A 12,146-nucleotide genomic window follows, 5' to 3' on the forward strand; every position below is an offset into this window, starting at 1 on the left:
CATCCTAAAGGAGATCAGTCCTGGGTGTTCATTGGAAGGACTGATGCTGAAGCTGAAACTCCAATACTTTGGCCACCTCATGCAAAGAGTTGACTCATTGGAAAAGACCCTGATGCTGGGAGGGACTGAAGGGGACGACAGAAGATGAGATGGCTGGATGGCATCACCGACTCGATGGACATGAGTTTGAGTGAACTCTGGGAGTTGGTGATGGACAGGGAGGCCTGGTGTGCTGCGATTCATGGGGTTGCAAAGAGTCGGACACGACTGAGCGACTGAACTGAACTGATGGGCCCGATGCTGGAGATGGTAAAAGCAAGGCAGACACGTTTCTGTCCTAGAGCATATGGTCTCATGGGGAAGACTGACACACTATGGCTGTAAAGAACGTCGCGAGAAGAAAACGACTGGTGGACATTCTGACTCAGGATGCCCTGAGCCTAAGCAGATGAGGGAGGGGTGTGGAGTCGGAGAGGTTGTGCAGGAGTTGCCCTCTGCCTGGACAGCTCAATGGCAGCGACTCAGCTCTGAGGTCAAACTCTCTGAACACTTGCAGTTTCTAGGGGGCCTGCTCAGCCACCAAAGTATAGAAAATGTTGCTTGATTTCAACCATTAGCTCCGTGGTGACCACGCCCCTGTGATGAGAAGCTGTGAGAAAGGCAACCCACATTTCTCATGCAGCTTCAGGAGCCAAGGAAGACCCTGTCTCCCAAGCACTGGGGCTGTGTTCCAATAGTGGATGCTGTTCTGATGGCCGACCTGCGTCGTCTTGTCCTGGCTACAGGATACAAGATAAATACAAAACACCCAGCTGTGTTTCTACATACCAACAATGAATAATCTGAACAGGATATTAGGCGAGCAAGACCATTTATAATAGCAGCTAAGAGAATTAAATCCTTAGGAATAAATCTAAAGAGGTGAAAGGTTTGTACATAGAAGGCAGTAAGACACATGATAAAAATGAAAATTTAAACACATGGAAAGACATCCCATGTTCATGGATTGGAAGACTTAACACTGTTAAGGTGACAATACTATCCAAAGTGATCTGGACTCAACACAATTCCTATCAAAATCTCAATGCCATTTTTGTCAGGAAAAAAAAAAAATCCTAAAATCCATATAGAAGTGCAGTGGCTATTCAGGAATAGCAGAACAATTTTGGAGACAAGAGCAAAGTTGGAAGATTCGCACTTTCAGTCTTTGAAACTTACTACTGAACTATGCGGATTAAAACAGTTGGTACTGACATAAGGACAGGCATATAGATCAGTGGAACAAAATAAAGTGTCCAGAAAGAAACCCTCAGATTTAGATTTTTGACAAGGTTGCCAAGGCCATTCAAGAGGGAAAGGAACTCTGGGCAAACTAGATATCCACATGCAAAAGAATGAAGCTGGAATCTTATCTATCACCATGTACAAACATGGCCTCAAGGGCTTCTCTGGTGGTCCAAGGGTTAAGAACCCGCCTGCCAATGCAGGAGACAGGAGACTCAGTTTTGATTCCTAAGTCAGGAAGATCCCGTGAAGGAAATAGCAACCCACTCCAGTATTCTTGCCTGGAAAATTCCATGGATAGAGGAGCCTGGCGGGCTACAGTCCATGGCATCACAGAGTCAGACATGACTGAGCACATACACTTCAGTATCTAGAATATACACAGAACTCCTCCACAACAAACAACCTGATTAAAAATCAGGAAAAGGACTTGAATTGACATTTCCCCAATTGAGATATATAAATAAGCACATGAAAAGATGCTCAGCACCACCTGTAGTTAGGGAAATGCAAGTCCAAACCACAGTGAGATTGCACTTAGATCTCCTAGGACAGTAAAATTAAGAAACAGAAAACAACACGTGCTGGCTGGATGTGAAGTCAGAGCCCTTGTGCAGTGCTGCTGGGACTGTAACTTGGTGCAGCTGCAGTGGAAAACAGTTTGCAGTTCCTCAAAAGGTCAAACTAAACCTGCCACAAACCCTGCCATTCCACTCCCGGGGTGTCCAAAACAGCTGAAAGCAGGGACTGGAGCGGACACATGTCCACCTGTGTCCACGTCGGCATCATTCACAATAGCCCACAGGTGGAGATGCCTTGCAGTATGTCAAGAAAATGGACAGACCAAGTGAGGAACATCTGTATACACAATGGAATACCAGTCCATCAGAAAGAGGAAAGAAGTTCGGACACATCTGTAACGTAGATGAACCCTTAAGACATTATGTTTAGAGAAACAGCTACTCATAGACAAATAGTTTAATTTTATGAGGCATCTAGAACAGGCAAATTCACAGAAAGACATTTCCAGGGACTGGAAAGCGGAGGAAAAAGTGGATTGTTTAAGTGGGAACACAATTTTTGTTGGGACAGACAGGTGATCATTACAAACATGGTGAATGCACTTACTATCACTGAACTACAAGCTTGTAAGAGGTTAAAATGATAAATATGTGTATTCCCCCACAAATAAAATGTTAAAAGTTATTGCCAACCTCCCACCACCAAAAAGAGATGAATAGGTACTGGGGGTGACGGGGAGAACTTGCAGAGAGACCTCTCTAAGCACTGTGAAGACCCGCAGAGGACAGGCTGCGCCTCTTCCCCAGGCAAGTCCCCCAGGCTCACTCACCTCCGGAGCCCGGGAAGCAGCAAGTTCTTGGCTGAGCTCCTCCAGGGCCTCAGCATTCCGGCCACAGAGCACCAGCCTAGCACCAGCAGCGTGAAAAACTCTGGCACATTCTAGGGGACAAGAAAGCAGCCTATTGTCTGGAGAGACCCAGGCCTTTGGCCCCGTCAGCTCAGCTCCCAGCTCCCTAGCCTCAAACCGCAGGCCATTTCTTCCCCAGGCATCGGTACTAGCCCCACCGTGGAGGGGTATGGGGCTGGAGTCAGGGCCCTCGCAGAGCCGTGTTCAGGGCTGTGACACATCCATGGGCAGGAGGGAGGCTCAAGCTGGGGGACAGACTGTTGGGTACCAGGCTCAGGATTTTCCAACACAGTCTTCAGCTCTGACCCCCGCTGTAAGCAGGATCCCCACTGTCACTGCAGAGAAGCTCCGTGAGGCAAGGGACGTGCCCAACAGTCAGCAGCGCCAGAACACCTCCCCCGCACCCCTGCACCGAGGCCTGTGGTTGCTGTCACCTCAGTACAACAGGCACGTATCTGCCAGGGGCACTTGTGTGGACACATAGGACTCTGGTGAGAGGGGGTGGGGAGACCCCCCCCCAGACCTGAAGCCTGTAGGGCTGTTCCTCCTGAGATTGCCCAGGCCCAAGGGCTCGTAGACACACATGCCCTCTGCACACTACGTTGCTCAGTTGTGTCTAACTCTCTGCGACCCCACGAACCGTAGCCTGCCAGGCTCCTCTGTCCATGGGATTCTCCAGGTAAGAATACCACAGTGGGTTGCCATTTCCTCTCCACACAGTGAGGACAAAGTGCGGAGGCTGGCAGCCTTGTAAGGAGGTTAAAGAACAGCAGGGGGACAATAAGGGGGACATCATTTTAAAATGATCGGGGGCAGGGGGGTGAGACCAGGCTCCTCTGAGTCACTAGAGCATCCAGGTGACAACTAAGACCGTGGCAGGGCAGAGTCCAAAACTGCCTGGGCACCTGTCTTCGTCAGCATTCTTTGGAGGCAAAGCAAAAAGCGGGCTTGTCAGGAGGGTTCCAGGCAGCTCAGGAATTCAGACAAGGAGCTGAGCGGTCCAGACGGGGTTACAGGAGGCTGCACAGGGTCCCAGGCAGCAGGAGCCCAGCTCTCTGAATGCTGGCAGGTCCCTTCCCCACTTCATCCCCCAGCCTCTCCACAGAGGGGATGGGGCTGCAAACAACTCTGGGTTCCCACAGACACCACTCCCCAGCCACACAAGGGGGCCTCTGACCTGTTCCCTCCAAGCTCTGGTGTCAGAATTCAAGGGAAGGGCCAGATTGGCCATGCTGGGGGGCAGAATCACCAGGACTGGGCCGGTCAGGGTCACCTGGGAACCCTAAGACCACAACGGGAAGGGCGGCGGGAGCAAGGAGTGATTTCCCAAACACGGCTGAGGGGTGACTGCCGCCAAGCTCAAAGCCCCTAGGTCAAGAGGACGGACGTGACGAGACTTCCTGTGATGGACTCCGTCTCCTTGGGAGGCCGCCTCATCCCCACGTCCCTCTTGTGAGGACTGAGCGTGTCACAGCAGCCTCAGGCAGACAGACAGTGCCAGCCAGGGCTAAGTGTGTCTCTAAGCCGCCTTTTTAGACTGCTCAAGGGACATCTCGGGTGGTCCATTGATTAGGACTCCCCACTTCTACTGCAGGGGGCGACCGTTCAATCCCTGGGTGGGGAATTAAGATCCCCCATGCCATGCTGCAAGGCCAAAAAATAAATTTAAAAACTGGATGTTGGCAAAAATGGAAACGTGGGGTTTAAAGGGCCACAGCCTTTCCTCACTGGAGGCCTGGCCTCACTCAGGTGCCCACGAGCAGGTCTGTGCAGCCCCCACAGCCTCAGCTGACCATGCAGCCACCCTAGGTATCAGACTGAGTCTCGGGCCCAGCGGTCAAGTGGAGTCTTGGTGCTATGAGCTCACAGGAGGGGCACGGATCCAGGGATGGAAGAGGCTCTGGGGTCCAGGCGACATCCTTCCCCGGCCAAAGTGAGGGCGTAATGCCAGCGTCCCTCAGGAAAGGATGGAGGAGGTTCCGGGTGACAATGCCCTCTTTCCAGACACAGCTTCTCATGCAGTCTCACTCGCTCCCCTGATCCAGGTGGACCTTTCTGGAAGGAGGTTCAGGTCGTGTGGTGTCATCTTCCCTGAACCCCATCCTGACCAAGGGCTCAAACCCAGACTGAGTCAAGCCCCTGCTCTGGCCCTGGGTGGGCTGCTTGGGTCACAGCCCAGCTGAGTCTCCTTGGGTGGAGTTGGGTAGGGGTGGGGGGTGCTCTCACAGAGACCCTCAGCGTTCCTGAGGCCAGTTTCCTACCATTCCCAAAGCCCTGCTGGCTTCCTCATCCCGTTTCATCCTGACCTGACCGCCATAGTGGACATTCTTTGAGCTGCCTCCAAGACGTAAGGTGGGGGACACAGGGGTCCACACGGCTCTGGAGACTGTCATCCACTTTGCAGCGAAACAAAGGGAGGAAATTAGAGCTTGTACAGGAGTGACGGGGATGCAAACAATAGACTGGGGAGAAAAGCTGATACAGTGAGGCAGAAGGGTGGAGGGAGAAGGAGCACACTTATCTCGGCTGCTAGCCCGTCCCCAGACCTCTAGCCCTCCTGGCTTATAGCCCCCCAGCTGCTCACAGCTGCAGAACCAGGATGTGTCCCTTCACCCAGCGTCCTGTGATCCACAGAACAAGCCAGGAGACACAGCAGGAGGAACACGGAGGGCCGTCTGGAACACCTGGCATGTCTGCCAGGCCTCCAGGTGGCCGACGGCATAGCCACGAGGGTGGGTGAGGTCTCCTCCCCACAACCCATGGGCAGTGGCCAAGGGGGGTCTGTACTGAGGCCAGAGGGGAGGAGACACACGGCCTCCTGGCCCTCTGATGGGACCCAGGAAATAGCAGGAAGAGCAGTCACACAAGGACACACAGGCCCCAGTGCTGCAGGAGGAAACGGGGTGAAGAGAGGACGGCCTCTCCCCTGTGCATCCGCATGCTGGCCCCGCAGTCAGCCTCTCCCGCACAGCCAACCCTCAGGCGCTCTTCAAGGACGTTAAAAAACGCTTCTCTCTGCTGCGAAGCAGAGGCCACTAAGAATCTATATTTAGAGCTGAGTAAGGTCAGAGGCTTGGCTGTGGCTTGGGGCCGGGAGATCTGATGACAGACCTCAGGTCACCCCCAAGACCTCACCTGAACACCATGCTGGCGCACGCTCCCCAAAGCCTGCTGGCACCCTGGCCACCAGCAGTCCAGTCCTCCTGCTCCCCCATGTTCCTGCAGCCCCCGCACAGCCCTGCTACTCTGGGCCTGTCCTGCCCACCTCACCGCCTCCCCAGGGAGAGGAGACGTGGGCTTCCATTTGGCTTCGGGTTTCTGCCTACAGATCCCAGGAGGAGTCACGCCTTCTCTGAGCGTGTGGAGGACTCGGGAGATGAGCCCGATCCAGCACACACCGGGGCGCCGTGCCTGCCGGTTGCGGGGAACACAAGGGGTACACACGGGCAGAAGTCCCTCATCTCTGAAGGACCCGGGCTCCCCGAGGGGAGGACCGTGCCTCCCATCATCTGTCCCAGCACGTGGCGGGAGACACAAAGGTGCCGGGTGTACCCCACTGCAGGACGCCTCTTGGCCTCGTTCCATGGAACTGAGCACCAGCGTGGGGAATATGTAGGGTGGCATGGCACACATGCGGATTCCGACACACCTGCACTGGTACACTGTCCTGAGGGCAGCCTGGGACCCAGAAGCTCCATGTGGACCTAGAACCAGACTAGAACCAAGCTTAACTGGAGACCGGCTGAGGAACAGCTGATGCCTCATTGATGCTGTCCTGATCTGCCCGGATACAGCTGGAGGCCCCGTAAAGAGCAGCGAGGAGGTGACCCCAGAGCCTTAAACCAGGGATGTGGATGAATCCAGTAAAGACCCTCAGAGAAGCAAAAACATTCTTCAATTCAACAGACATGAGTTTGAGCAAACTGGAAGACGGTGAAGGACAGGGAAGCCTGGTGTGCTGCAGTCCATCTCTGGGGACCTCTTTGGGGTTGCAAAGAGTTGGACACAATGGAGTGACTGAACAACAACTGGGAAGCTGGGTGCCACCACATACAGACGCCCGTCTCCACGCTGACCGGCACTGAGGCTGCCCCAGACACGTGTGTGGCCTTCTCCCTGGCTGCCACCTCCAGCCCTGATGCTCCCACGGCCTTTTCCTCCTGGACCAGGGACAGGGAGACCCTTGCTGCCCAGTCACCAACGGACCTCATGTGACTGCACCCACGTCCCCAGCCCCTCCCCAACAGCACTGCCCCACGACCCACCTCGGCCCAGGCCCGACGTGGCGCCAGTGATGACCACCACGGCGTTCCGGACGTAGGCCCTCATGCGCAGCCACTGAAGCACCTTGAAGAGGCTGAAGAGGCCCACGCAGCCCAGGAGCAGGGGCAGAATGGCCGTGGAGGTGATGAAGTCCATGACCCGCGCCCTCAGCAGACTCTTCCTGGAAGGACAAAGCACATAAATTAGTGACGAGCTGGGGGGACACCAGGACTTGGCCACCCTCTGCCCCTGAGTCTGACACAGACCCCAGGTCCCACGTCAGGGTCTCAGTTCTGAGCCCAGCAGGAACTCCCCAGGCCCCGCGCCCTGTGTGGACTGTTCAGCGTGGTAGAACCAGTTTCCTCTCTGTAGGGACACAAGCTGGCATCACAGACTGAGCTGGGTGGCGGAGGACCCACTCCTGGAGCGCATCAGCACCTACCAGAGTCTCCCTCAGAAACCTGTTTCGGGGAAATTGATACCACCCAATATTATTTCCCATTCCTGGTATTTGTGAAATGAGAAAAGTTTTTCTGTAAAAAAGGAAAAAGGAAGCCATACAATCCTTACACTCCTCTCAGAAGAGACATCCCCTGGATGGTGTCCTCAGTGGCCATGGGCCTCAGGATGCCCCAAGGGACTCACAGCATGGTGAGCACCCTCTGAGATGCGGGCGCAGACTCAGGCCTGGAGCGGAGGCCCCGCACACTGTGGCCTGTGCCCGCCCAGTGTCACTGGTGAGCCACGTCCCCCCAAAAATCAGGAAGCCCTGGCAGTGGGCACACAGCTGTGCATGGTCCACACTTCAGAAATGTCCACTCCTTCCAGGACTTACCCCCCCCCCACTCCCCACGCCCCCATGCCCAGAGGGGAGACACGGGGCTAAAGGCACGTTGAGGGGAGCAGTACCGTGCATGCTGCCCAGAGAAGGTGGCCCCAGGCCCTCCAGGACCATGAGATTAGGGGCTCGGGGAAGAAGGGCTGCAAATCAGAAGGGACTTCAATCATTCGTCAGACTGAATGACTTCAGTGTCCTTGCCCAATCCCAAGCCTTCAGTTCAGTTCAGGCGCTCAGTCGTGTCCGATTCTTTGCAACCCCAAGGACTGCAACATACCAGGCTTCCCTGTCCATCACAAACTCCTGGAGCTTGCTTAAACTCATGTCCATCAAGTCAGTGATACCATCCAACCATCTCATCCTCTGTTGTCCCCTTCTCCTCCTGCCTTCAATCTTTCCCAGCATCAGGGTCTTTTCCAATGAGTCAGTTCTTCACATCAGGTGACCAAAGTATTGGAGTTTCAGCTTCAGCATCAGTCCTTCCAATGAATATTCAGGACTGATTTCCTTTAGGATTGACTGGGTTGATCTCCTTGCAGTCCAAAGGACTCTCAAGAGTTTTCTCCAACACCACAGTTGAAAAGCATCAATTCTTCAGCACTCAGCCCCACATATATAAGGATGTGCTTCCCCCCTTCCCATGACACACCCACTCTGGTGCCTCCAAGGCGGGAACACATGGAGCCCTCACAGGCCACCTGTATGCCTGCGCTGCGCTGACCCTGACATCCAGGTTTGCGAGGGCCATCCCGATCTAAGCTACAGGCTCTGTTCCAATCGGAACTGTCAACAAAGCTATTTCAGTGTTCAGATTAACTTTTCACCTGCCTTTCCCATACACCTAAAATTCTTAATCAGCATAAAAAATTAACATCCATGGACAAACATCTGCAAAAATGACTCTTTCCTATCAACCTCCACTTAATCTACTTAATCTACTTCTGAAACACCCCAGCTACTGTGTGCTAAGTGGGCACATTCCCATCTTACCTGACACTGTGCCAAGCCCACACATGGATGTCCTGGCAATCCAAGTGGCTTCCAAAGCACCTAGCTCTTTACCTGGGTACGACTGGCACCAATGCCTGCCCTCAACTGAACGTTCAGGTGGGGCTGAGCCCCAGAAGCAAGGCGAGGACCTACAGGTCCTTTGTTTGGCACCCAGGAAGTTCTCAGAGAGGTTCAGAGCAGGCAGGAGCGCCTCTGGCACCCGTGGATCTGTGGGTGCTGCCTGGGGGCCGTCACAGGGCCCAGCCCCGAAGACTGTGGGTACACTTCAACCCAGCAGGTCGGCTGTGCGGGAAGAGCTTTATCCCCATGGCAACCCAAGATCCTCATACCAGGTAGGTCCCAAGAAGGAGCACGCTGCTTGGCTCAAATAACCCAGGCCCAGCCACTGCCCAGGAAGCCCAGGAGGTGGGGACACTGCTTATGGAAGGATAACAGGCTCAGCTTTCCAGAGACCACAGCCCTGTGGAGTCTGCCCATCTCAGGCTTTACTGAAGGCTAAAAGTAAGGCACCAAGCACCAACACGCAGCCCTGTTGCCTCCCAAATTCAGAGTTTCCGAGACCATCTGGAGAACACGAACACACGGCAGTGGCAGCACAGGGGCTCAAAGACGAGCCCTCGCCCTGCTGGCACAACCGGCTTTGGCCTCTTACCAGCCTGAGTGGGGGCCACTCCGCTGGGGTCTTGGCACCCGAGTTTGTAATGCGAGGTCTGTAAAACAGGTTTGTTGCGAAGGATGAATGAACACATAGAAGTATGAGTACGGTCCCTGGCCAAGGGTAAGAGCTCAGTGAACACGGCTGGCACCAGCAGCAGCATCATCACCCATCACTAACTAAAGCCCAGGAATCGGTTTCACAGCAATCAGATCTCCAAGGTTGTCTGAAGGGCTCTCTGGTTTATGAAATAAAGGAAACTCATCAAATACGGCTATAATTTAATGTTTATGACTCATAAACCTCCTGGTTTAATTCAAGTAACAAACAGGAAGAAAGAGACAGAATCCCATATCCCAGACTTCGCTAGTGGTACAGTGGATAGGAATCTGCCTGCCAATACAGGGACACAGGTTCAATCCCTGGTCCAGGAAGATTCCACATGCCATGGAGCAACTCAGTCCACGCACCACAACTGCTGAGCCTGTGCTCTAGAGCCTGGGAGCTGCACCTCCTGAGCCCACGTGCCCTAACTACTGAACCCCAAGCTCCCCGGAGCCTGTGCTCCACAAGAGAGAAGCCACTGCAATGAGAAGCTCACATACTGCAACTAGACCGCAGCCCCAGCTCACCGCAACTAGACAAAAGCCTGCACCACAATGAAGACCCAGCACAGCCAAAAATTTAGAAATAAACAAATACTACTAAATATTAACATACAGAAATTGGTTGCATCACTTTACACTAACAATGAAATACCAGAAATGAACAAGCAATCCCTTTAAAAATAGCATGAAACAATTAAAATACTCAGGAACAAACCTGACCAAGGAGGTAGAAGACATATGCTGAGAACCATAAAACATTAATAAAGGAAATAGAAGGTAATTCATAGAAATGGAAAGATATCCTATGTTCTTCAATTGGAAGAATATTGTTAAAATGGCCATGCTACCCAAACTAATATACAGACTTAATGGGAGAGATCTGACAGAATGTGGTCCAATGGAGAAGGGAATGGCAAACCACTTCAGTATTCTTGCCTTGAGAACCCCATGAACAGTATGAAAAGGCAAAATGATAGGATACTGAAAGAGGAACTCCCCAGGTCAGTAGGTGCCCAATATGCTACTGGAGATCAGTGGAAAAATAACTCCAGAAAGAATGAAGGGATGGAGCCAAAGCAAAAACAATACCCAGCTGTGGATGTGACTGGTGATAGAAACAAGGTCCGATGCTGTAAAGAGCAATATTGCATAGGAACCTGGAATGTCAGGTCCATGAATCAAGGCAAATTGGAAGTGGTCAAACAAGAGATGGCAAGAGTGAATGTCGACATTCTAGGAATCAGCGAACTGAAATGGACTGGAATGGGTGAATTTAACTCAGATGACCATTATATCTACTACTGCAGGCAGGAATCCCTCAGAAGAAATGGAGTAGCCATCATGGTCAACAAAAGAGTGCGAAATGCAGTACTTGGATGTAATCTCAAAAACGACAAAATGATCTCTGTCCGTTTCCAAGGCAAACCATTCAATATCACAGTAATCCAAGTCTATGCCCCAACCAGTAACGCTGAAGCAGCTGAAGTTGAACGGTTCTATAAAGACCTACAAGACCTTTTAGAACTAACACCCAAAAAAGATGTTCTTTTCATTATAGGGGACTGGAATGCAAAAGTAGGAAGTCAAGAAACACCTAGAGTAAAAGGCAAATTTGGCCTTGGAATACAGAATGAAGCAGGGCAAAGACTAATAGAGTTTTGCCAAGAAAATGCACTGATCATAACAAACACCCTCTTCCAACAACACAAGAGAAGACTCTACACATGGACATCACCAGATGGTCAACACCGAAATCAGATTGATTATATTCTTTGCAGCCAAAGATGTAGAGCCAAAGCTCTACACAGTCAGCAAAAACAAGACCAGGAGCTGACTGTGGCTCAGATCATGAACTCCTTATTGCCAAATTCAGACTTAAATTGAAGAAAGTAGGGAAAACCACTAGACCATACAGATATGACCTAAATCAAATCCGTATGATTATACAGTGGAAGTGAGAAATAGATTTAAGGGCCTAGATCTGATAGATAGGGTGCCTGATGAACTATGGAATGAGGTTTGTGACATTGTACAGGAGACAGGGATCAAGACCATCCCCATGGAAAAGAAATGCAAAAAAGCAAAATGGCTGTCTGGGGAGGCCTTACAAATAGCTGTGAAAAGAAGAGAAGCGAAAAGCAAAGGAGAAAAGGAAAGATATAAGCATCTGAATGCAGAGTTCCAAAGAATAGCAAAAAGAGATAAGAAAGCCTTCCTCAGTGATCAATGCAAAGAAATAGAGGAAAACAACAGAATGGGAAAGACTAGGGATCCCTTCAAGAAAATTAGAGATACCAAGGGAACATTTCATGCAAAGATGGGCTTGATAAAGGACAGAAATGGTATGGACCTAACAGAAGCAAAAGATATTAAGAAGAGATGGCAAGAATACACAGAACTGTACAAAAAAGATTTTCACGACCCAGATAATCACGATGGTGTGATCACTGACCTACAGCCAGACATCCTGGAATGTGAAGTCAAGTGGGCCTTAGAAAGCATCACTACGAACAAAGCTAGTGGAGGTGATGGAATTCCAGTAGAGCTATTTCAAATCCT

At 51.8% G+C, this 12,146-nt stretch overlaps 1 protein-coding gene across 3 annotated transcripts in view; it reads right to left on the bottom strand.

Moving 5' to 3' along the window:
* Positions 1-12,146, bottom strand: part of DHRS7B (dehydrogenase/reductase 7B) — a 44,553-nt gene that overhangs the window by 6,547 nt on the left and 25,860 nt on the right. For 2 of the 3 annotated variants that reach the window (XM_006070192.3, XM_044939126.1), the window contains 2 exons: positions 6,979-7,157; positions 2,636-2,745 (listed from right to left, as the gene is read on the bottom strand). In XM_006070192.3, the coding sequence (XP_006070254.1) occupies positions 2,636-2,745; positions 6,979-7,157 (289 nt within the window). Of the gene's footprint in view, positions 1-2,635; positions 2,746-6,978; positions 7,158-12,146 lie in introns of those variants that run through there. The other variant, XM_044939127.1, reaches the window with a different exon arrangement.

This window comes from Bubalus bubalis, chromosome 3, assembly GCF_019923935.1.
Source record: "Bubalus bubalis isolate 160015118507 breed Murrah chromosome 3, NDDB_SH_1, whole genome shotgun sequence".
Classification (NCBI taxonomy): domain Eukaryota; kingdom Metazoa; phylum Chordata; class Mammalia; order Artiodactyla; family Bovidae; genus Bubalus; species Bubalus bubalis.